At 51.7% G+C, this 24904-nt stretch overlaps 1 protein-coding gene, 1 long non-coding RNA gene and 1 other non-coding gene across 13 annotated transcripts; 1 reads left to right on the forward strand and 2 right to left on the reverse strand.

Moving 5' to 3' along the window:
• The first annotated feature begins 141 nt into the window (after nucleotides 1-141).
• On the forward strand, nucleotides 142-24902 carry CDK10 (cyclin dependent kinase 10). 11 transcript variants are annotated; one of them, XM_032284737.1, is made up of 14 exons: nucleotides 142-147; nucleotides 14546-15124; nucleotides 17454-17526; nucleotides 19118-19189; nucleotides 19679-19781; nucleotides 20039-20120; nucleotides 20426-20493; nucleotides 21855-21907; nucleotides 21993-22062; nucleotides 22770-22829; nucleotides 23291-23414; nucleotides 23501-23640; nucleotides 23871-23923; nucleotides 24153-24900. In XM_032284737.1, exons 4-14 carry the CDS (start codon nucleotides 19171-19173, stop codon nucleotides 24248-24250), a joined length of 870 nt encoding a protein of 289 aa, XP_032140628.1. In that variant the 5' UTR covers nucleotides 142-147; nucleotides 14546-15124; nucleotides 17454-17526; nucleotides 19118-19170; the 3' UTR covers nucleotides 24251-24900. The 11 variants fall into 11 exon arrangements, with proteins under 11 accessions (XP_032140628.1, XP_032140627.1, XP_032140626.1 ...); XM_032284736.1 differs by lacking the exon at nucleotides 142-147 and adding an exon at nucleotides 8362-9113 and having other exon boundaries at nucleotides 14508-15124; XM_032284735.1 differs by lacking the exon at nucleotides 142-147 and having other exon boundaries at nucleotides 14382-15124.
• Nucleotides 13851-13955, reverse strand: LOC116555888. The gene has a single exon (XR_004270730.1). It is a non-coding gene; the product is annotated as a U6 spliceosomal RNA (small nuclear RNA).
• On the reverse strand, nucleotides 21976-23296 carry LOC116555794. Its single transcript, XR_004270679.1, has 2 exons — nucleotides 22493-23296; nucleotides 21976-22135 (listed from the first exon to the last, which is right to left on the reverse strand). It is a non-coding gene; the product is annotated as an uncharacterized LOC116555794 (long non-coding RNA).
• Nucleotides 24903-24904: the final 2 nt, after the last annotated feature.

A 24904-nucleotide genomic window follows, 5' to 3' on the forward strand; every position in this document is an offset into this window, starting at 1 on the left:
ACATCTGGAAAAGCAGACGCCTGAGGGGGTGGGCCCTCTGATACTCAAGTGGGTTAGAGTAAAACAGGTCCCAGAACAGATGGAGGGAGGGGCAGAGCTTAGGGCTCACATCACGTGGGAGTTGGCAGTGATGCACTGTAGTGTCCAGTCCCTCAGGGTTCTGTGAGCCGCTGCCGGCTGGTGCAGAGACGAGAAATAGTAGAAATAAAGGACACAAGACACAGAGAAAAGAGAGTTTGGGCCCAGGGTCCACTGCCACCCAGATCTCAGAGACCAGCAGTGGCCCCGAATGCCGAGACACTCTCACTTTTTTGAGTTGCAAATCTGGGGGCGGGGTGGATAGGGCGTGGCTGTGATACAGTCAAGTACATCACGTGTCATTCAGGTGGGGGCTCAGGAATTTCTGGCACCCGAAGTGAGGTAAGGAGCATGATGCATCAGCACTTTTTCCATACTTATCAAGAAAGAACTGAAATACTAAGAGTTAATGTTAGTATTCCTGATTATCTTTTCTAAGAAAAAATGAACCAGGTGCAGAAGCAGAACATGAGTAGACATGGAACGTGACCACTGAAGCATAGCATCACATAGAGACAGATAAGACCCCGGATGTTTGTGGGTGTCCCTGACAGCCATCAGGCCTTACCGTGAGAGCTTGAGAAGCAGAGTTTTCTCCAAACTTCCCCAGGAAGGTGATGTCTCAGCCATTTTGGACATCTCCTTCCCTGTCTGGCTAAACATCGGGTGCTTTCCCAGCGCTGGTGCTGGCGCTGCCGCACAGCTGAGGCGCCTTCCAGCAGCCCTTATGCAGGCGTGACAGAGGGCTTAGAGCATCTTGCCTTAGTGTCATTCATTTCACAGTGTCACCCCAGGTTCACACTTCTGACCTGAGAGGCATTAGTAAAGGAATTAAGATCACCTATGAATAACTAAGATTGCATATGAATAATTACTGCGGTTATATTTCTGATTACTTTTTTCTTCATTGTATGGAAACAGGCTGAGGCCTTTTGCTTCTGCCTGGGCGCTTATGGGATCTCCCCCTACAGTGCACCACATCGGCTACATGGGAAACGTGGATGGTGCTGGATATCTGACTTGCTAACATAGAAAACGAGGCTTAACACTAGTACCTTGGCCACGCGCACTGCACCCCTGTGGTACCAGCACTTTGGGAGGCCGAGGCAGACAGATCGCTTGAGTTTGAGACTAGCCTGACCAACATGGTGAAGCCCCGTCTCTACTGAAAATAAAAAATTAGCTGGGCGTGGTGATAGATACCTGTAATCCTAGCTACTCGGGAGGTTGAGGCAGAGAATGGCCTGAACCCAGGAGACGGAGGTTGCAGTGAGTTGAGATCCAGCCACTGCACTCCAGCCTGGGCGACAGAGCGAGACCCTGCCTCAAAACAAAGAAACAAACAAAACAACTTAAACGTAGGATCCCTTGAGCCCAGGAGGTCAAGGTAGCAGTGAGCTTTGATTGCACCACTGTACTCCAGCCTAGACAACAGAGCAAGACTATGTTTCAAAAACAAGCCTGGGCAACATAGTGAGTGAGACCCTGTCTCTACCAAAAAAACAATTTTTAAATGGAGAGGGCGGATCACTTGAGCTTCGGTGGATGGGGCTGTGGTGAGTCTTGGTCACGCCACCACCCTGCTGTTGTCATGGGAGTCCAAGGGTGTCCCTTCACCAACCAGCTCTGTGGCCACAGCGCCTCTGCTTGGGTTTTGCTGACACCTGCTGGACTTGTACTGCCCACTCGGCCCAGCAGGCTGCACTCAGCTCACACTGGCTCAGATCCCACACCTGCCAAGGGTGAGCCAGGCGAAGAGCAGCAAGCAGTGTGTGGGTGAGTAAGTGTGGGGTTCAGCCACCATGCACAGCCGGGCACAGGCCTGGGGTGGGCAGCTACAGGTGCCAGCATAGGTGCTGGCTCTGTGCGAGGCTGTGGCTGGACCAGGTGTTGCACATGTGGCTTCTGCTGCAGGCACCTGCATTTGAATGAGGAGAATGCAGTGGCACCCAGGAGACTGGAGATGCCAGGAACCACAGAGCCCTAAAGAGGGTATCACAGCCCTGGCCTCCCCAAATGGCCGCAGCTCTTCTCTCCTTGTTGCCTGCAGCATGGCAAGTGGAGGGGAGGAGGGCATGTTTCAGCCCTGTTTGTTACAGCTCTTTCAGTCCTACCATTTGGCTGGTCCCAAGTTCTTGTCCCCCCTCCAGGAAGAATCAGGTACGTGGGCAACTGGCAGTGAGACAGGCGGAGAGGAGCTTCACTGAGCGACAGAACAGTTCTCAGGAGACCCAATGTGGGTAACTCCTTTCCACAGGCAGGTTATCCGACCAGTGTCCAACTTTCAGCAGAGGGGGGACCCAGACTGGGTAGCTTGTTTCTGCCGGCAGGTTATCCCAGTGAGTTGAGGAGACATAACTGGATAGCTCCTTCCCCCACAGCTGGTCGTCCTGACGTCTCTCTGTGGGTCTGGCTGAGTCCAGTATTTTTATGGGCTTCAGAAGGGAGGAGGTACCTGCTGACTGGTCCATGGGCAGCCATCAACGGGCCAGAAAAAACTGTAAGTTCTCCCTCTGAGCCACACACCACCCGGAGCTAGGCCGAGCCCCCAGGCTTCAGGCTGTCCCTGGCTTGAAGATGGGGCTTCACCAGGGACCCGCCCATGTCTACCCAAGAGCCTGTCTGCCTCCTGTTGCCATTGGTCGTGTCGTCCATGATGCCCAGGCTGTTCGTGCTGAAGGATGCCTGCAGGCTCAGGCCAGGCTGCCCTCAGGCCCCCACTTACCTTTCTCCCCGTGCTCGCCAGCATCTGAAGTCTAGAGGGACCCGAGATGGCAGGGGCCTTGCTTATCAGCACTGCCTTGAGTGTATGCACACCCACCCATGTTGCAACAGTGCCTGGGCTCGGCCTCAGCTTCGCTCTGAAATTGGAGCGGGGAGAGGCCAGATGGTGGGAGCAGGTACTTCTGAGCCTGCCGAGATTGGAGGACTTCCCAGGCCCTCAGAGTACAGGGATGCCCGGGGCCCCAGCTGCAGCTGGGAGGGGCTCCTGCCCCGCCAACTCGGGAGCCGGTGGAGCTCCCACCTGCTCCTGGCTCCTGCAGGCTCTGCGGGGCATGCAGCCCCAGCCACACTTAGTCCGCTGCAGCTGGCCACTTCGCAGCAGCTGCTCCCGGTGGCTGCCCCTGCCCTCACTGCCTGGGTGACCGGAGTGAGACCCTGACTCAAAAAAAAAAAAAAAGAAAACCAAAAATGAGTAAATATTTTTATAAGTTTGGAATAGGGAACGTCTTTCTCAGTTTATAATCTCTTTGTGGAAAGGTAAATTGATATAATTTGGTTTTTTTTTTTTTTTTTTTTTGAGATAGAGTCTTACTATGTTGCCAGGCTGGAGCGCAGTGGTATGCTCTCACTCCATCTGCCTAGCCTTGGGCAGGTGACTTGGCCTGTCTGTATCTCAGTTTTGTCTGTGAAATAAGGGTCATCAGAGACTTATACCTGAAGCTGCTGTGTGTCATTATTCACTGTTCTAGGGCTCAGAACAGGCATGCAATAAAAACCAGCACTGTCAGCCAGCCATAGTGGCTCACACCTGTAATCCCAGCACTTGGGGAGGCCAAGGCAGGCAGATCATCTGAGGTCAGGAGTTTGAGACCAGCTAGGCCAACATGGTGAAATCTCTACTTAAAATACATCTCTACTTAAAATACAAAAATTAGCGAGGTGTGGTGGTGGGCGCCTGTAGTCCCAGCTGCTTGCGAGGCTGCAGCAGGAGGAGAATTGCTTGAACCTGGGAGGTGGAGGTTGCAGTGAGCTGAGATTGCATCACTGCACTCCAGCCTGGGTGACAGAGTGAGCCTCCATCTCAAATAATAATAATAATTAAATAGGTCGTGCGCAGTGGCTCATGCCTGTAATCCTAGCACTTTGGGACGCCAAGGCAGGCAGAACATGAAGTCAAGAGATTGAGACCATCCTGGCCAACATGGTGAAACCGCATCTCTACTAAAAAAAAATGCAAAAAGTAGCTGAGCGTGGTGGTGCGCACCTGTAGTCCCAGATACTTGGGAGGCTGAAGCAGGAGAATCACTTGAACCCAGGAGGCAGAGGTTGCAGTTAGCCGGGATCGTGCCACTGCACTCCAGCCTGGCAAAAGAACAAGACTCCATCTCAATAATAATAATAATAATAATAGTAAAATAATAAAAGTAATAGGCTGGGCGTGGTGGCTCATGCCTGTAACCCCAGCCCTTTGGGAGGGCATGGTGGGCTGATCACCTGGGGTCAGGAGTTCAAGACCAGCCTGACCAACATGGAGAAACCCCGTCTCTACTAAAAATACAAAATTAGCTGGGTGTGGTGGCACATGCCTATAATCCCAGCTACTTGGAAGGCTGAGGCAGGAGAATCACTTGAACCTGGCAAGCAGAGGGTGCAGTGAGCTGAGATCGCACCATTGCGCTCCAGCCTGGGCAACAAGCACGAAACTCCATCTCTAATAATAATAAAGCCAGCACTGTCGTTGCCAGCTGTCCATCCCACCACGTATCCAGGTTTATGAGATACCACGTGTCCCCACAAAGCAAGCTGTAAAACACCCTGACCAGTGTAGTTATGTTTTTGTGAAAAGGTGACTGTGAGTCGTCTGACTCCATACTACAAATGCGTGTGCGGAGAGGGAGCTCCACCCTGCTCTCCCAGGCGCCTGAATGGCTGTGCCTAAGCTTGTAGCAGTGGCACTCCGGGAAGGAGCAGGCAGCAGGCCAGGAGAGCAGGTGGTGAGGAGCACTTCTGCTTTTACTTGATAACATTCAGCAAGCTCAGCAGTTTCACAGGTCTCTGGCATTCCTCGTAATCTTAACAAGTTTAAGAAAATGTGAGCAACATCAGAAATGTCCATTTCTAGAGCATTCTAATTGATAAAGTTCTGTACAGAGGGCTTTACCAGGCTTAGAAACCTTTGGAGTGGTGATGGTGTCTCTGAAGCTGAGGCTCTGAGGAGGCTCCTGTCTGGACATGTACTCTCTCTCCTCCCTGTGCCGGTCGCCCTGGTGCCAGGCTGCACGCAGTCTCTACGGCGGAGAGTGGGAGTGTTTCTCTTGTTTTCTTCCCTGAAAAGGGGTGTCTGGCGTCAGCAACCCTTGTGGCTGAGTTGCAAATCCGTTTAAGCTCTGGAATGTTCACAGACAGTTTTCATCACTTGTGAACTCTTGGTAGCTATTTCTTCTGCTAACCAGAAATCTAATTCCTTTACTCTGACCACTGGCAGGAGGTATGTGCATCATGGAAGGAGCTTTACACCATCTACTAAATGCCGGGATGTTTTTTTCCTCTAGAGAAACCTGATGTAAAGCAAAAGTCCACCAAGAGGAAATTCGTCATTCCGCAGATTATCATCACTCGGGCCTCAAATGAGTCGCTAGTCAGCTACAGTTCCAGCAGAAGTGAAGAGCAGAGAACCATCCGGGAACCTGAGGACTGGGGCCCCTACCGGCGACACAGGACCCCCAGTACAGCAGATGCCTATGACTTACATATCAAAGAATAAACAGACACCCTTGCATAGCACCCGTTACTCCCCATGACAGGCGTATTAGGAAGGGTGGCACTGCCTGAGCAGAACGGCCACCCACCCTCTGGGAAGCCACGTCCCTCTTCTCCAGTGCTCTCCGGTAGGGTGGCACCAGGGCCATCCCAACCCTGTGAGAAGCCATGGCCTGTTCTCTAGTGCCATTTGGTCCTGCCTTCCCCAGAGTTGCTGGCAGCTCGGTCGAGGCAGGAGTGACTAGCTCAGAAAGCGAGATTTGTGATGATAAATGAATAAATGAGTATGTTCCTGTTGGGAGTGGCTGGCTGTGCGGAGTGATGGACAGCAGATGGCGTCTCACACTCTGCTCTGTGGTGGACAGTTAAAACACTTTTCCTTCATTTCAGAAGAGTATGGCATGAATACTTGGAAGTTATAGTGAATGAGATGTTCCCCTCATAAACTGGAAGTAAAAAGAAAAAATTTAAAATGATGAGATGCCCCACAAACCTGGGGAAAAGGTCAGATTCTAAGAGCTAAACCTTAAGATGTAACATTACAGAGCAAAGAGGTGCAGACAGTCCCCTAACAGGACCCAGGGCTCCTAGCTTGTCTGTATTCCAACTCAGCGTATTAAAAGGCCCCAAAGAAGAAAGTGGGATGCGTTTGTGGGCAGAGGGCAGCGACCACACTTAGATGTTAGAAGTGGCCTTGTCAGCGCTGCCCTGGCTTTCTGGCCCACAGATGAGGGCTCCTGATTGTGGGAGGCCATTGAAGGGTCCTGAGCACAACGGCTGCACCCTCTTCAGCAGCTGTCAGGTGAGGCTAGACGCACCTCCTTTGTTGCCTGAGAGAATGCCCTTCCCTGTCTGGAAGGCTCATGCATCTAGTGATAGTGTGTTAGCTTTGTTAGTTTCTAGTCTGGCCAACAGGCTTTTCATATGATCTCCCGAGATATGCTTGCTTCAGTGGCCAACAGACCCACAGGACAGCAGCGTGTCCACCAGAGGCCCAGACGTGGACTTCTCAGGTGCCAGTGGGAGGGAGCCTGCTGTCTGCCACACACATGCAGTTCCAATCCAGACAGCCCTACCTGGCACATACACAGAGCCTCAGGAAATGTGAAGGGCCAATAAAACTTGGTATCTGAGATACTTTTGGGTACGCGAATTTCACTGTGCCAAAAGAAAAAAAAATAAGCTTAAAGATGAGTCACACAAGAAGCTGCCTTCCTTTTATTCCTAAGCGGAGAGCTACAAATAAAATTTCTCCACAGGGAGCTACTCTTTGTTCACCTTAGGTGAAGTGCCAATTTACTGGGCAGCAGATAAAAATATAAGTGACTCTTTCCTACCTGCTCCTTTTCTGTTGTAACACGTGGATTCAATGATGTAACCACACCCTCCATCCTTCCCCTCCAGCCCCTCTTTTCCCTTTCAATACTGAAGCCCTCAACGTCATCTTTGGAGGAGGGCACAGACCTGGCTCTCAGGTACACATCCTTAACCTTGGTTAAATAAACTAAGTTGAGGGAGACCTGTCTGAGATACTTTTTGGTTTACAAATTGGCGACCATAAAGGGACTCAGAGTATAGGTGGCCCTAACCTTGGCAGGTTTCCTGCTGTTACTTAGGACCAGTTTTGGCTGTGTGTATTGCTCAAGACAATAGGACAATTTGCTGAGATCTGGGAGCGCCATCACCCTCCAGAGAGTCTCTCGTCTCCTGAAACTTGGTTGAGGTCTGAGGTTTATTCTGCTGTACAATGCCTTTTCCTTTTCTGGTGTGTTACTTCCAACAAAGAAGATGAGTTTTCCTGCTTTCATGATGATGGGGACAGGAGCTTTCCTGGAGTTCAGCTCACATCCAACAGGGAAGGGGAGTTGGAGTTTTTCCTGATTCCAGGACGGCAGACAATCTAAAGCCTGGGCCCCGTTCCTAGGTAAGTAGCTGAATTAGGGTTCTGTCTTGGAAATTCTCCTTATTGACTAAAACTAAGATTAACAACTGGCTGGTCTAATTTCTTACTGTTAGTGTGCTCAGTAATTTGTATGAATTGTGGGATTGTTTTTGCCTAACTGCTTTTTGTTTAGTTGTTTCTGTGTTTGCTGTTTTTGCTGCTTCAGTCTCTTTCCCACTGGATTTGACCATCTCTCTTAGACTTGAAACTTCCCAATTGTAGGAAACAAGGCCTCTGAATTGGCAAAGTTCCCACAGCTGGGAAAAAGGGAAAACAAAAAACATCCAGCAAAAGGGAAAAACGATTTTGACCCCCTGATGGGCTTTACTTGCATAACAAGGCCACCTTTTGCATGCCAAGCCACACTCAGAGTAAGTGTGATCACACTGTAGTTCTGTAGGTAGATTCTGCCATTTTTCCACCAGACAGCCCAGGTTCAATTCCTAAATCCTTTCTGGTTTGAAATTTGTTTAACTTTTGAAATATCAGCAGTTTGTTCCAGCTAAAAGAAAGTAGTAAGATTTAAATGGATTTTTATTTTTTTTTATTTTTTGAGATGCAGTCTCACTCTGTCACCCAGGCTGGAGTGCACTGACGTGATCTCGGCTCACTGCAACCTCTGCCACCCGTGTTCAAGTGTTTCTGCTACCTCAGCCTCCCGAGTAGCTGGGATTACAGGCGTTGGCCACTGTGCCTGGCTAATTTTTGTGTTTTTAGTAGAGATGGGGTTTCACCATCTTGGCCAGGCTGGTCGTGAACTCCTGACCTCATGATCCACCCACCATGGCCTCCCAAAGTGTTGGGATTACGGGCATGAGCCACTGCACACATCCAAAAGGATTTTTTTAAAGAGCTCTATGGCCAAAAGTAAGCTTAATTAAAAGCTATTATCCAACATATTAGCTTAATTAAGTCTGTTTGCCACATACGCATATACAGAGTTATGCAGACAACCTGAAGATGAGCAGGACAGAGAGTTTTCTTGGGGTTGGAACAGTTCTCAATGGAGAAGGGACCCAAAGTGGGCAGCCTTCTACCTGAAGTTGGGTAGTTCCCTGCTGAAGTCCCCACCACGTGCAGCCTATAATTTTATGTTTGACTTGGCATTCATTTTTCATGTCCCTCTAACAGACTGCTGTGTATGTGTAGAAGAGAAGGCACCTGACTTCTGTTTGGGAAGAAACTTCCGTTTTTCTTATGGAACCCCAAGAGTATAAACAGACAAGTTCCTCTCACATCTTAAATAGCTTGCTATTGTATTGTGTTACCTGATTTTTTTTTTTTTTTTTTAACTGAAATAGTTGACAGGATTTCTTGGGTTGCTGCTGCTTCCGCTGGGGACCTCTGTGGCTGGTGGTGCCCCTACCCAGGCCTTGCTTGGCTCTGGGCTTGCCGCTGGAGGTACTCCACCCACCTAGCCCAGCAGACCACACTCACCATGGGATCTGGGCTTAGCCCATGGCTGGGCTGCGCCTGCCACAGCCTGCTTCCACCGTCAGCATCAGTGTCTGGGTGAGGGGAATGTGGTGGCTCCTGAAAACTTGGAGCTGCCAGGAACTCAGAGCCCCAAGGACATCACAGCTTCATCGTTCCCATGGCCAGTGGGCTGGTAAGTGGGTTGTCTTACAGGGTCACGTCCTTTTTGTATCTGTGATTCAGCAGGTCCCAAGTTCTTGTCCCATGTCCAAGAAGAATGCAGTTATGCAGACAACCAGAGGATGAGCAGAACAGAGAGTTTTGTTGAATGGTGGAACAGTTCTCAGGAGAGGGGACCCAAAGTGGGCAGCTGTCTACCCAAAGTTGGGTAGTCCCCCGCTGAGGTCCCCCACCATGCACAGCCTGTAATTTTATGTTTGACATGGCATTCATTTTTCATGTCCCTCTAACACACCCAGACTATCTGTCTGCATTTTGAGATGTAAATTTTGCTACCTGATTTTTCACTTAAGCATTCTGCCTTTGATATGTGAATTTGGGGCTATGTAGCTGAAAATTGCCTAGGACAGTGAAACAGCTTATCAAGTAGATGGAAGCTTAGTTTAAGCACATTGGTTCATGCCTATAATCCAAGCACTTAGGGAGGCCAAGGTGGGTGGATCACTTGAGGTCAGGAGTTTGGGACCAGCCGGGCCAACATGTTGAAACCCTGTCACTACTAAAAATATAAAAATTAGCTGGGCATAGTGGCAGGTGCTAGTAATCCCAGGTACTTGGGAGGCTGAGGCAGGAGAATCGCTTGAACCCAAGAGGTAGAGGTTGCAGTGAGCTGAGATTGTGCCACTGCACTCCAGCCTGGGAAACAGAATGAGACTCCATCTCAAAAAAAAAAAAAAAAAAAAAAAAAAGGAAAGGAATTGGAAGTTTAAAATACTAGAAAAAAAGAAGGGGTCTTATGAATCTTCTGTATAGCTGATACAACTATGTATTTATGTGTAACGCATACAATGTTTCACTACCAGAAATATACAAAAGGCCTTTAATTAATTGGCTTAAAGGAAAGAAAGCACTTACATCAAATACTGTATCAGAAAAATGGAAACTTTCACTCAAATGGCTTTTCAAATTTATGTGACTTAAGTAAATCCTTAATAAATAAGCTGGTTTTAAAAGTATTGGTAAGATAAAATTAGAAGTGTCTTCAGAATTATCAACATACATTATTGTTTAGATTTATTGGTCAAGGAGTTTAATATTTATCAATACATATTATAAATTGCCAAAATTTGGCATGAGGGTTACAAAGCTTGCAACCCAAAAGAGAAAATTATATTTGCGTACTTTTCTAATAAGTAAGGTATTTAATATTGTTTCATGAAAAGAGCTAAATCCTGAGGTATTGGCTGTTGATATTCACTTGGGGTGGTTGGCAAAATATTAAAGATATATTAGGAAAAGTTATAGATTAGTCTCAAAGCTTTTGGAAGGCCAAAAGGCTTTATTGGAGCCGGCCAAATGTGGCCAGTTGTTCCACTAAGTTAGGGAGAAAACAGGAATGAGGCTTTTCTAGTTAAGTCTGTTTACCCCATGTCGCGTTCTCTACTCTGTTTACTCATGTAAACTTTGTGCTGGATAGCCCTCTCGGGGAGGTAAAAGGGGAATTACCCATTAATAATGTTTACCCAGAGCCTGGAAACTAAAGCTTTTATCATTCATAAAACCACTCTTTTAACCATGTTAATTATACGCAAGCATGTTGACTTAGAACTGCTGTTAGGAATAAATGTGTGGATGGACAGAGGGTCTTGGTCAATGGGTTGCATTTCGCCCTCTGAAAGCAGCCAACAGCCACCCCTAGCCCACTTGTATGACTATAATGGCGTGAGAGCGCATTCATTCATCCATGGTAGAGTCAGGGTCTGCAGGCCAGACTTCACAGGTGGTGGTCGATGTCTCAATTGACATTAAAAAAAAAAGAAAAAAGAGAAATATTTGTTTAACCATAAGGTTCTTACTTAGATAAAAACCTGAAATTCACAGGCTATAAAAATGGTTAGTCCAGGCCGGGCGCGGTGGCTCAAGCCTGTAATCCCAGCACTTTGGGAGGCCGAGGCGGGTGGATCACGAGGTCAAGAGATCAAGACCATCCTGGTCAACAAGGTGAAACCCCGTCTCTACTAAAAGTACCAAAAATTAGCTGGGCATGGTGGCGCGTGCCTGTAATCCCAGCTACTCAGGAGGCTGAGGCAGGAGAATTGCCTGAACCCAGGAGGCGGAGGTTGCGGTGAGCCGAGATCGCGCCATTGCACTCCAGCCTGGGTAACAAGAGCGAAACTCCGTCTCAAAAAAAAAAAAAAAAAATGGTTAGTCCAGGCACAGTGTCTCATGTCTGTAACATTTTGGGAGGCTGAGATGGGTGGATCACCTGAGGTCAGGAGTTTGAGACCAGCCTGGCCAACATGGTGAGAAAAGTCTCTACTAAAAATACAAAAATTAGCCAGGCATGGTGGTGGGCACCTATAATCCCTGCTACTCAGGAAGCTGATGCAGGAGAATCACTTGAACCCTGCGGGCAGAAGTTGCAGTGAACTGAGATTGCACCATCGCCCGCCAGCCTGGGCAAAAAGAGTGAAACCCCAGCACACGCACAAATAAAAGGTTAACAGAGAAATAATTTTAAATGAAGAATGCCACAGTATTTTTTGTTTTTCTTTTTCTTTTTTTTTCTGTAGTCAAGAAAACATTTATTTGTGTCCTTTCTCAGAAGATGAGTAGAAATATTTTTCTTTTTTTGACGTGAAGTCTCACTCTGTTGTCCAGGCTGGAGTGCAGGTGGTGCGATCTTGGCTCAATGCAATCTCCACCTCCTGGGTTCAAGTGTTTGTCCCGCCTAAGCCTCCCAGGTAGCTAGGATTACAAGTATTTGCGACCAGGAATGGCAATTTAAAAAAATGTTTTTAGTAGAGACAGGGTTTCACCAAGTTGGCCAGGCTGCTCTTGGAACTGCTGACCTCAGGTGATCCGCCCAACTTGGCCTCCCAAAGTGCTGGGATTACAAGTGTAAGCCACTGTGCCTAGCCTATCACAGTTTTCTTAAGTAATCTAGGTAAACTATTTTTAAAATTAGGTAAACGTAATGGAATAAATACTTGTAAATAAGCTTGTTATAATTTCAAATCAAAGGTTACGTAAAATACTAGATACCCATTAAATGTCTAGCTCATTTCTAATTTTTCTTAAAAACAATTATATTTGGCTGGGCGTGGTGGATCATGCCTGTAATCCCAGCACTTTGGGAGGCTGAGGTGGGTGGATTACCAGAGGTCAGGAGTTCAAGACCAGACTGGCCAATATGGTGAAACTCCATCTCTCCTAAAAATACAAAAATTAGCTGGGCATAATGGCACATGCATTACTCAGGAGGCTGGGGCAGGAGAATCACTTGATCCTGGTAGCAGAGGTTGCAGTGAGCCAAGATTGTGCCACTGCATTCCAGCCTGGGCAACAGAGCAAGATTCTGTCTCAAAAAATATATATTTCAGGAAAAGATTTTTCTAATAAAGTTTTTATTAAAAGGAAATAGGCCAGGCACAATGGCTCACACCTATAATCCCAGCACTTTGGGAGGCTGACACAGGTGAATCACTTGGAGTCAGTAGTTCCATACCAGTCTGGCCAAGATGATGAAACCCTGTCTCTACTAAAAATAGAAAAGTTAGCCTGGGATGGATGGTGACACATGCCTGTAATCCTAGCACTTTGGTAGGCTGACCTGGGTGGATTGCTTCAGCAAAGGAGTTTGAGACCAACCTGGGCAACATAGTGAGACCTTGTCTTTTAAAAAATAGAGATGTAAAGATAGTTATAAGGAGGTATTTTTAGTAGGAACAGTTAAAAGGAAAATAAATTGATATGAGAAAGAATATTGTATGGTAAATTTTTGTCCTAAAATGGCTAGTTATTTTGAAAAGAGGGATGGTCATGATTAAAACAGGAAGTCCAAGTATATCGTAAATGGTTTATGTAAATTGTGATAGTTTGTAAAAAAGATGATTTTTTTTTTTTTTTTTGAGATAAATAGTTATGCTCTTGTTGCCCAGGCTGGAGTGAAGTGGTGTGATCTCAGCTCACTGCAACCTCCGCTTCCCAGGTTCAAGTGATTCTCCTGGCTCAGACTCCCAAGTAGCTGGGATTATAGATGCACACTACCATGCCAGGCTGATTTTTGTTTATATATATATGTTTTTTTTTTTTTTTAATAAAGACGGGGTTTCACTATGTTGGTCAGGCTGGTCTTGAACTCCTGACCTCAGGTGATCCACCCGCCTTGGCCTCCAAAGTGCTTGGATTACAAGCATGATCCAGCACACCTGGCCGATTTTTGTATTTTTAATAGAGATGGAGTTTTACCATGATGGTCAGGTTGGTCACAAACTCCTGACCTCAGATGATCCACCCACCTTGGCTTCCCAAAGTGCTGGGATTACAGGCGTGAGCCACCATGCCTGCTGAGAATTATTTTTTTTTTGAGATGGAGTCTTGATGTGTCACCCAGACTGGAGTGCAATGGCACAATCTCAGCTCACTGCAACCTCTGCCTCCCTGGTTCAAGCGATTCTTCTGCTTCAGCTTCCACAGTAGCTAAGATTTAGGCACCTGCAAACAGGCCTGGCTAAATTTTGTATTTTTTAGTACAGACGGGGTTTCCCCATGTTAGTCAGGCTGGTCTCAAATTCCTGGACACAGGTGTAATTTAAATATCTCCTAAAGGCTCCAGGATGTAAATGAAATATCAGAACTCAGAAGGGGAGGCATTTTATTTTCTCTAGGGGCCAATGCAATAGGGTTGTGCAGTGGGGAAGAGACATTGGACTCAACTCCCCATCTTCCTTTTTTTCTTATTTTTAAAAATTATATAGAATGTTTCACAAATTTGTGTGTCATCCTTGTGCAGAGGCCAAGCTAATCTTCTCTGCATTGTTCCCATGTTAGTGTATGTCCTGCCAAAGTGAGCATTATTTTTTTTATAGAGACAGGGTCTCGCTCTGTTGTCCAGTCTGGTCTCGAACTTCTGGCCTCAAGCAATCCTCCTGCCTCAGCCTCCTAAAGTGCTGGGATTACAGGTGTGAGCCTGGCCTCAACTCCCTCATTTTCTACATGCTGATCAAAACCTCCATCTGAGTGAAGCAGATTTGGCTATGGGCAATGGTTTGAGCTCTGCTAGCTCAACTGAATTTCAACAGTGGAGCCAGATTAGAGGACGTGCTGCCTGTCCCTGACACTGGACCTAGGCACCAACAGTGTTTCCTAAACATTCCATGTCGACTTTTCTTCCACCTTCCAGGGTTGGGCTGTGAGAGAAACTGGAGAGGCAGGTGCCTGTGAGAGCGGCTTCTGTCAGCCTGGGGTCAGGTCTTCCATGAGTGAGGGGAGGTATCTGCTTTTGCTGCATGTCAGAGACTGCTGATATAGCTGTCTCTTCCCACCCAGAAGCTAAGCTTGAATGACACCCCCTCACAGAGCTCCTCTCCTGTCTTTCTCTTGCTCCTGCTTACTTCTGTCACAGAGCTCGACAGCATGGATATCAGCACTTGTTTCCTTCAGTTTCCTGAAGCCCCCATGTCCTCAGAACAGAGGAGGCACCCAATGCCTGCAGAAGCCCACATCCCTCACCAGGGACCAAGTGACCTGACCCTCACCTGGAGGACCTTCACCTTCACCTCTCACCTGGAGGATGCACTCACCTGGAGGACCCCGCTCACCTTGGGGACCCCCTCCCACCTGTAGGATCCTCTCACCTGGACAACCTTCACCTGAAGGACCCCCCTACCTGTAGAACCTCCCCACCGGAAGGACCCCTCACCTGAGGGACAGGCCCCCCCACCTAGAGGATCCTCCCACCTAGAGAATCGTCACCTGGAAGACCTTCTCATCTGAAGGACCCCCCCCCAAAAAAAAAACTGGAGAACCTCCCCACCTGAAGGTCTCCCACTTGGGGGACCCTGTCACCTGGAGGACCCCCTAACCTGGAAGACCTTCACCTGGATAATTGCCATGACCTCCCACTCTGGCGCAGCCTGGTCAGGTGCCCGGGCTTCATCATAAAATAAGGCCCGAACCGCAGCAATCCGAGCAGGTCCCCGGAGCTGAGCGCCTAAGGCTGACCCGCGGGAGCGTCTCTTGGTAACCGTTGCTAAGGAGGGGGAGGCACGGGAAAGAGCTTTTGCGCCTGCGCGGCGTGGCTGTCCGCGTCTGCGCCTGCGCGCACGGCAGGCGGGGCCGGCGCTCAGCATGGCGGAGCCTGACTTGGAGTCGGAGTACATCCGTCTGAAGTGTATTCGTAAGGAGGGCTTCTTCACCGTGCCTCCAGAACACAGGGTGCGCGGGGTGCCATCCGGGCAACTCCACCCGCCCCGCTCGCGGTAGTGCCCGGCCGGGCGCGGAGGCTTCCGGCACGGGCGGGAACGACATTCCCAGTTTCCCCGCGGCTGGGGCTGAAGCCGGCGCGGGGGCGGGGGCGGGCGGGAGCTCGGGACCACGGGACCCCGTTAGCTGAGCCTTGGGGGTCTCCGGGGGCCGGGCGGGCTCAGGGGCGCCTAGCGCCGCGGACGGACGGGCCCGCGCCCTGGGAAGAGCAGGCTCCGGGATCCAGCTCGGGCGCCGCTGAGGCCTGCGTCCCGGCTGGGCTTTGCAGGCCGAGCCGCGAGCCGCTCGTGTAGCGGCAGAATTGACTCGCGCGGCGAGTTGGAGCTTCGAGGCTCCCGCTGGGCCTGGGCTGCATCGAGCGGGCGCCAGCGCTGCCTGGTGGCTTCACGCTAGCCCTGGTTCGCAACCAGTGACAAGGTGTCTGTGCCGCCCTCTGCAGAGAGGAGAGAGCCTCGGGGCGTGGGGCGATGCTGCCGAGGTGCGTGGCTGGCGGGGGCGCAGGGGCTTGAAGTTTGGCCGCTGGGTGGTGGTTTAACTGCTGCCTGATGCTGAGAGGCCATGTGTCCAGTAAGAATCGTTAGCAGATCGTGGCTGGATGACGGCACGAGGTACACAGGCCTTGGCTGCTCCTGGTACCTCTTTCAGACGTGCAGCAAGCGCTCCCCGAGTTGAGAGCTCTGTGCTGGATGCTGGGGTGAAGCAGTGAGTTGGCATTTCTTTTTTTTGTTTTTTTCCAGATAGGGTCTTGCTCTGTTGCCCAGGCTAGAATACAGTGGAGTGATCCCGGTTCAGTTCGTCGTCGGCCTCCTGGGCTCAAGTGATCTTCCCGCCTAGGCCTCCCAAAGTATTACAGGCATGAGCCACTGCGTCCAGCGTGGCATGGCATTTCTTTGGGGTTAGGAAGTGTGGCTAGAATTTGGACACCCAGAAATAAGGGTGACACAAAGAGCACACGCAGAGAGGATGTGAGAGGGGGATTAAGGCCGGAAAGGGAGGTTGAGGCGACAATGTGGAAGAGTGGCAGGCTAGATGATTGTGACTCGGCCTCCAGGTGTCAGGAAGTAATAAGACTGAGGACAACGCCGGCCAGTGGCTCACACCCGTAGCCTCAGCCGTCTGGGATGCCGAGGTGGGAGGATTGCTTGAGCCCAGGTTTGAGAGCAAGGGTAGGGTTCAGAGAAGGAAGCCAGAAAGTAGGGGCTGTTAGAATTCCAACCTTGCCACATGGACGTCTTACGGGGAAGAGTGCAGACTCTGCTACAACACAGACCCCAAAATGCACTGGCTCAGGTAAGAGGGTGCTTTTTCTCATCCTCCTCTAACATTCTGGAGAGAAGCAGTTGTTCTGCACAAGTGGGCCAGGCATTTTGGTTCCATCTGTCTTCCTGTGGCTGAGGGGAGGAGAAGTGGGTGGCTCCAGTTTCCTTTCATCTGGAAGTCACACGGTCCCTTCAGCTCACATCCCGAGGCCAGGTGCCACAGGGTAGTGTTTTATAACTTCAAGGAAGTAGTGACATACGGATGCTGGGATAGCAGCCCTGCCACAGATGTATTTTTGCATGTGGGATTGAAAGGGAGTAGTTGAGTGGCTGCCTCTGATATTTCTTTCAAAGTGTTGGCCCAGTATCGTCACCACCTCTTCTCATCAGGAAAGCCCAAGAGGCTGGGCACGGTGGCTCACACCTGTAATCCCCACACTTTGGGAGGCCGAGGTCAGGAGCTCGAGACCAGCCTGGCCAACATGGTGAAACCCCATCTCTACTAAAAATACAAAATTAATCAGAGTAGTGGCACACGCCTGTAGTCCCAGCTACTCAGGAGGCTGAGGCAGGAAAATCACTTGAACCCAGAAGGCAGAGGTTGCAGTGAGCCAAGATTGTGCCACTGCACTCCAGCGTGGGTGACAGAGCGAGACTCCATCTCAAAAAAAGAAAAAAAGTTTAAAAAAAAGCCCAAGCATGTAGTTGCCTTTCTGTTTGGTGAGCAAGACCTGGGCGGGCTCCCTGCTACAAATTACCTTTGAAATACCCATCCTAAGTTTGATCAGCTGTCAAATTTCCACACTCGCAACACCCCTTTCTTTCAGCTGGGGCGATGCCGGAGTGTGAAGGAGTTTGAGAAGCTGAACCGGATTGGAGAGGGCACCTACGGCATCGTGTGTGAGTGGCCAAGGCTGGTGGCTGTGACAGTGTGGGACGAGAGCGTTGGGGCTGGAAGGGATTCATACCCTGTGCTCTGAACCAGGGCAGAAACTTGTTCAGGAAGTTTAATTCCTGGTGTGATTATTGCAAGCGTTGTTCCATTTCTGGATAAATGTAAGCATCAGGTTGCTAATACCCATAATCCAGTGTGTGTCACTGCAGAGTAGGGTGAACCATTAGAGAAATAAAATGCAGAACTTTCCAAAAGTATCTGGAGGTGGACACAGTACTCATGTCAATAACCTTAGCCACTCTCGAGGAGTCCCCTGAGCCCAGGTGTTTTTTGTTAGTTTGTTTGCGAGACGGGTCTTGCCCTAGAGCCCAGGCTGGAGTCCAGTGACGTAATCATACCTCACTGCAGCCTCGACCTCCCAGGCTCTAGCGATCCTCCCGCCTCAGCCTCCTGAGTAGCTGAGACCACAAGCGTGCACCACCACACCAGCTTATTTTACAATGGGATTTCCTTATATTGACTGGGTTGGTCTTGAAGTCCTGGGCTCAAATGATCCTCCTGCCTCAGCCTCCCAAACACTGGGATTACAGGTGTGAGCCACTGACCCGGCCAAGCGCAGGAGTTGGAGGCTGCAGTGAGCTGTCATCATGCCACTGCACTCTAGCCGTAGTAACAGAGTGAGACCGTGTCTCAAAAAGAAAAAACAGTGGTTCACACCTGTAATCCCAGCACTCTGGGACCCCGAGGCGGGTGGATCATGAGGTCAAGACATCGAGCCATCCTGGCAAACATAGTGAAACCCTGTCTCTGCTAAAATATAAAATTAGCCGGGCGTGGTGGCATGCGTCTGTAATCCCAGCTACTCAGGAGGCTGAGGAAGGAGAATTGCTTGAACCCAGGAGGCGGAGGTTGCAGTGAGCTGAGATCACGCCACTGCACTCCACCCTGGTGACAGAGTGAGACTCTGTCTCAAAAAAAAAAAAAGAGAAAAAAGAGAGGCTGGGTGTGGTGGCTCATGCTTGTAATCCAAGCACTTTGGAAGCCAAGATGGGTGGATCACCTGAGGTCGGGAGTGCAAGACCAGCCTGACCAACATGGTGAAACCCCGTCTTAAAAAAAAAAAAAAAATACAAGACAAAAAAAAAAAAAAAAAAAAGAAGAGAGAAAACCACACCACACAACTGACGCTTACAATGGCTGTGAAATTGTAGCGTTATCTTCACACAAAATAAGGTTGACTTTTTTCTACACGTAATACCTTATTTGCTTTTAGGAGATTACAAGAGAGCACACAGCAGTGGTCTGTGTGCTGAGGAGGAGGACACGGAGAGCCTGGAGCCACAGAACTGAGTGGCTGGAGCCAGGTCCTGCACAGAACAGGGCACCCCCCCCTCCCCCAGGTCAAATGAAGAAATTCCCCAGGGAGCATGTGTCTTGGGCTAGAGCTGTTGCACAGAGTGAGAATTGAGTGTCGCTGGCATGAGGTTGTCAGAGGAAAGAAAGGGCACCCCTGCGGCTGAGGGAGAGGCTCCTGTGCGGCTAGGGAGCCCACGAGGGTACCGATGGGACGTCATCATAGATGCGTTTCCACTGCAGATCGGGCCCGGGACACCCAGACAGATGAGATTGTTGCGCTGAAGAAGGTGCGGATGGACAAGGAGAAGGATGGTGAGCAGATGGGGTGCTGGGACCTCACGGGGAGGAGGTGGGAAGGCGTGAGTTACCTGAACCCTCCTGAGTGCAACTGCACCGTGACTGGAGGGGCCAGCCTCTGGGAGGGTTCTGCTGTGGCCCAGCATGTCACCTCTCAGGTCCACACTGGGCCCCAGATCTCTGCCAGGGGGGCTTTGTGGTCTGTATCCCCTCTTCTCCCTCCTGTCCGGTGAGCCCACCTCCCTGCAGGCTCAGCTTTGCTGGCCCCTCCACCCCCAGCACCTGCCCTGTCCCCAGATGAATGTCCACAGTGGTTAGAGAGGTGCCACTTTGTATTTGGTCAAGGAAGAGTTAAAAGTGCTTACTGGGGTCGCCCTGATTCTCCCTGAAGTGGGGACAACTTTAGCACCTGGTATCAGGTGTTCCTGGAGCTCCAAGAGCAGCGGGGCTGGGGGCTTCCCTGTGGTCACTGGTGGGGCTCACTGAGGCCGCCTCCCTCTGCAGGCATCCCCATCAGCAGCCTGCGGGAGATCACACTGCTGCTCCGCCTGCACCACCCGAACATCGTGGAGCTGAAGGAGGTGGTTGTGGGGAACCACCTGGAGAGGTGCGCGGTCTCCTGGTCTGCGTCGGGCCCCAGGGAGCATGTGTGTTGGGCTAGAGGCATTGCACAGAGTGAAGACTGAGCGTCACTGGGCATGAGGTTGTCAGACGAGGTGACCCCACCTCACCGCCTGGCTTGGCGCCCATTGTCTGAGGGGGACACAGGTTGTCTTGCTTATGTTCCATCCTGCAGAAGGGGAGGTCCACTTTGACCCCTTGGGAGAAGGCAGAAGGGTGGCATGCATCTTCTGTTTCTTCCAGCATCTTCTTGGTGATGGGTTACTGTGAGCAGGACCTGGCCAGCCTCCTGGAGAATATGCCAACACCCTTCTCGGAGGCCCAGGTGCGTGGCAGAGGGGGCTCAGGATGGGGGGATGGGCCTCATGGGCCCTTGTGGTGCACATTCGTAACACATAGGACCACCTGGGGACTGGTAGAGCGCTGCTGCCGCTGCCTCTGCCTCTGCCTCCAGTGTTTCAACGAGCTGAAATTCCATGAGGGGAAATCCTGTTGGGGGTGCATTTGCTGGGAGTGGGCAGCCCCGGGTTGAGAGCCTTGTAAGGGCGCTGGTTTCCCGGGCTGTTGTGGTGATGGCTCCCCTGCAGGTTAACCCTGACTGGTACCTCTGACCCCTGACCCTCTGCACAGGTCAAGTGCATCGTGCTGCAGGTGCTCCGGGGCCTCCAGTACCTGCACAGGAACTTCATCATCCACAGGTGGGTGGAGCCAGGCAGAGGTGGAAGCACCACTTCCTTTGAGGCCTGACTGCTGCCTCCTGAGCAAAGTTAGACGATCTCGGGGTTCCCAGCTGTCACAGCTTGCCCACTGCTTGCACTCCACTGGTATTTTTTCTAAAATAGACATGGAGTCTCTCTATGTTGCCCAGGCTGCTCTCAAACTCCTGGGCTCAAGCGATCCACCCACCTTGGCCTCCCAAAGTACTGAGATTACAAGTGGGAGCCAACTTCCCTGGCCATGCACTCTTTTTTTTTTTTTTTTTTTTTTTTAATACAGAGTCTTGCTTTGTCACCAGGCTGGAGTTCAGTGGTGCCGTCTTGTCTCGCCGCAACCCCCACCTCCCAAGTTCAAACAATTCTTCTGCCTCAGCGTCCCAATTAGCTGGGATTACAGGTACATGCTACCATGCCCAGCTAATTTTTTGTAGTTTTTTTGGTAGAGATAGGGTTTCACCGTGCTGATCAGGCTGGTCTCAGACTCCTGACCTCATAATCCGCCCACCTCAGCCTTCCAAAATGCTGGGATTACAGGTGTGAGCTACCATGCCCAATCTTTTTGTTTGAGACAGAGCCTCACTCTGTCACCAGGCTGGAGCCCAGTGGCATGATCTTGGCTCACTGCAACATGTGCCTCCTAGGTTCAAGTGATTCTCCTTCCTCAGACTCCCACGTAGCTGGGACTACAGACGTGCACCAGCACACCCAGCTAATATTTGTATTTTTAATAATGACAGGATTTCACCATGAGGGCCAGGATGGTCTCAATCTCTTGACCTTGTGATCCGCCTGCCTCAGCCCTCCCAAGTGTGGGGATTACAGGCGTGAGCCCCTGTGCATTGCCCGCTCCCATTCTTAAAAGGCCTAAACATTAAGAGCATGTGTGAGTTAATGAAAAAATAAATAAAGATACTAAAAAGCTGAAGCATGCCGGGCGCGGTGGCTCACGCCTGTAATCCCAGCACTTTGGGAGGCCGAGACGGGTGGATCACGAGGTCAAGAGATCTAGACCATCCTGGTCAACACGGTGAAACCCCGTCTCTACTAAAAATACAAAAAATCAGCTGGGCATGGTGGCGCGTGCCTGTAATCCCAGCTACTCAGGAGGCTGAGGCAGGAGAATTGCCTGAACCCAGGAGGCGGAGGTTGCGGTGAGCCGAGATCGCGCCATTGCACTCCAGCCTGGGTAACTGAGCGAAACTCCGTCTCAAAAAAAAAAAAAAAAAAGCTGAAGCATGAGGAAGTGTGCAGGAAGTATGTGGGCATTGGTGCCGTGGGGAAGTTCTGATCCCCCAGGTGGCCCTGGCTGTCCGGGAACCACCGCCACTGTCTTTCCATCACAGGGACCTGAAGGTCTCCAACTTGCTCATGACTGACAAGGGCTGCGTGAAGACAGGTGGGTGCAGCTCGTGCAAGCCCCGTCCCCACATGGCAGCTCGTCAGTCCTTGCTCGGCAACACTCACTCCTCTTTCTGCTGTAGCGGATTTTGGCCTGGCCCGGGCCTATGGCGTCCCAGTAAAGCCGATGACCCCCAAGGTGGTCACTCTCTGGTGAGTTCCTTGAAAGCATGGTGGCCCCTGGGGACCAGGCGTGCCTGGGGGACCGCTCCTTGGGGATGTCAGGCTGAAGTGGCAAATGGGCCTTGAGAATCTTAAGCTATAGGGCCTGTGCACACTTGTAAACGCTGGGTCTGGGACAGCCTCCCAGGAAACAGCAGGGCTGTCCCAGGAAATGGTGAGAGCCGGGCATAGTGGCACCAAGGGACCTGCCCAGGTGAGACACACCTTGGCCTGAGGTAGCCAGAAACACAGCGTGGCCGTGAATCTGTCCGTGGGAAGGAAGGTTGCTTCACAGGCTAAAGGGTGGGCAGCTTGTGTCCTGCTTCTGGTTCTTCCTCCAGGACAGTTGCAGCAGGCCAGACAGGGTCATGCTTAGCACGGGCTGAACGTCAGGGTTGGTCAGACCCAGGTCCAGACCCACGTGCTGTGTGGTCCCCGTCAGAATGGGCTGGTGGTGGCTGGTGTGGCTGTGTGCTAAGGGCCGTGGTCCTGGAGACTCTCAGGACATAGCTGCGCGGGATGGCTCTCGCCACCAGCAGCTGTTGCTGTGTGGGCCACCTGGATTGCAGGGCTTGGGGCAGAGGGTGGTCCCACCTGGAGTACTTTCCAGGCCTGCAGGCTCTCAGGGAGGCCATGTCCTGTGGAGGCTGGGGCTGGGAAACAGAGCTGGCCATGCTGAGGTGGCGTTCTGTGTGCAGGTACCGAGCCCCCGAGCTGCTGCTGGGAACCACTACGCAGACCACCAGCATCGACATGTGGTGAGTGCCTGCAGCCTCAGGAAGGGCGGGGACAGGAGCTGGGTCACCTGGTCCCTGAGCTCAGCCTCAGGGGAGGAGCAGGAGTGCAGTAGGGTCTTTGCCAGCCTCCCACTCCCAGGGAGGTAGGCCTGAGCCTGGGAACCCAGGAGGAAGTGTGAGAACTTAGCTTGCTGTTGCCAGGCCTGGAGCACCGAGGTCTGCAGGAGGGACGCTTGCCCCTGCCAGTGTCAGCCTGGGAGGCCTGCAGGGCCCAGGAGGGGAGCCCATGGTCGCTGCCTGTCCTCAGTGCCCTTGACCCAGCCTTGCACTGGTGGGGTCAGCAGAGGTCTGACTGCAGTGAGGTCCTCTGTTCCTCATGCTATTGGGGTCAGCAGAGGTCTGACTGCAGTGAGGTCCCATTTGCCTTGTGCTGTTGGGGTCAGCAGAGGTCTGGCCGCAGTGAGGTCTCCTGTTCTCTGCAGGGCCGTGGGCTGCATCCTGGCCGAGCTGCTGGCCCACAAGCCCCTTCTCCCCGGCACTTCCGAGATCCACCAGATTGACTTGATCGTGCAGCTGCTAGGAACGCCGAGTGAGAACATCTGGCCGGTGGGTGTACTGGGCACCCCGCAGCCCCCTGCCCGTGCCCATGCCTGTGCCCATGCCCTCCGCACCTCAGCTCCTGCCTCCCGTAGGGCTTTTCCAAGCTGCCACTGGTTGGCCAGTATAGCCTTCGGAAGCAGCCGTACAACAACCTGAAGCACAAGTTCCCATGGCTGTCGGAGGCCGGGCTGCGCCTGCTGCACTTCCTGTTCATGTACGACCCTAAGAAAAGGTGCTGATCCCTGCACGGGTCCAGGGACACCCACCACCCACATTCTGGGGAGACAGTTTCCCAGAGCCTAGCCCACTGCCGCAGAGACGCCCTCCCCAGGCACACACCCACTCGCATTGGCTTCTGGCCGCCCATCCTGCCTTTGAGAATCTGGATCATGGGCTGCTCCACCGGGTGGGAGGTGAGGAAGCCAGATTCACCGTCCAGTCACGCACGCTGCCTTCCTCCAGGGCGACCGCTGGGGACTGCCTGGAGAGCTCCTACTTCAAGGAGAAGCCCCTGCGTGAGTGTCTGGCTTCCTCAGGCCTGCTCGGGAGGGCTTGGCTGGGAGCCATTTGCCCAGGGTGGGTGGTGGAGAGCTGTCCTGGTGCCGTCCCTGAGCACACGCCCTCTCTGGGGTAAGAGGATGGGGACATGGAGGTGCAGACAGCCCAGGGCCAGGTCAGGAGGCAGTGCCGGACTCAGACCTGGGCCTGCTGCCTGCCAGCCCTGAACTGCCCTTCTCCCTACAGCCTGTGAGCCGGAGCTCATGCCCACCTTTCCCCACCACCGCAACAAGCGGGCTGCTCCGGCCACCTCCGAGGGCCAGAGCAAGCGCTGCAAGCCCTGACGGCGGGCCTGGCTCATGCCTGCATCCCACAGCCAGATCTTCAGATCGGCGGTGTCTGTGAAGGGTGCTGTGATCCAGGCTCACTAGGCATCTGGGATCTGGCTGGTCCCCTTGACTGGGACCATCCTCCAGTGACCATCCCACTGTCTTCCCCTGAACCCACTGCTGCCCTAGAAACAAGGCTTGGATGCAGGGCAAAGCTTCAGGGGCTTCCAGCCTGTGCACCCTGGAAGGGTGGGTCTGGTAGCTTCGTCCCTAGCTGCAGGGGTCTCATGCGGCTCTCCAGCCTCACTGTGTTGGAAGCATGGGACCCTGCTTCTTGGGAGGAGTGGCCAGTGCAGTTCCCTCTGGTGTCTTGGAGTCGTGGAGGACACTGGCTTGGGAGGAGCAGACCCCAGAAGACCACCTTCTCCTCTTTCAGTCGTCAGGAGCTGCCCCCTGCATGGGTCAGCTCTGGTGACCCCAGGTGGGCCTGCCAGGACTCCAGATGAGAACAAGAGGGACGAGGTGTGGTGTGCGGGCCACAAGTGAGGATGCCCCAGGAGAGCCCTGGGAAGGGGGCTCAGTTGCATCCCACTCCTCACACAGCGGCCCCAACGCTGATGTTGAGAGGTTTGGTAGGCTCTGGTCGGATAAAAACTTTCTTAAAAGACG

The sequence above is a fragment of the Sapajus apella genome, unplaced genomic scaffold, assembly GCF_009761245.1.
Source record: "Sapajus apella isolate SASKATOON/1434 unplaced genomic scaffold, GSC_monkey_1.0 scaffold15, whole genome shotgun sequence".
NCBI lineage: Eukaryota > Metazoa > Chordata > Mammalia > Primates > Cebidae > Sapajus > Sapajus apella.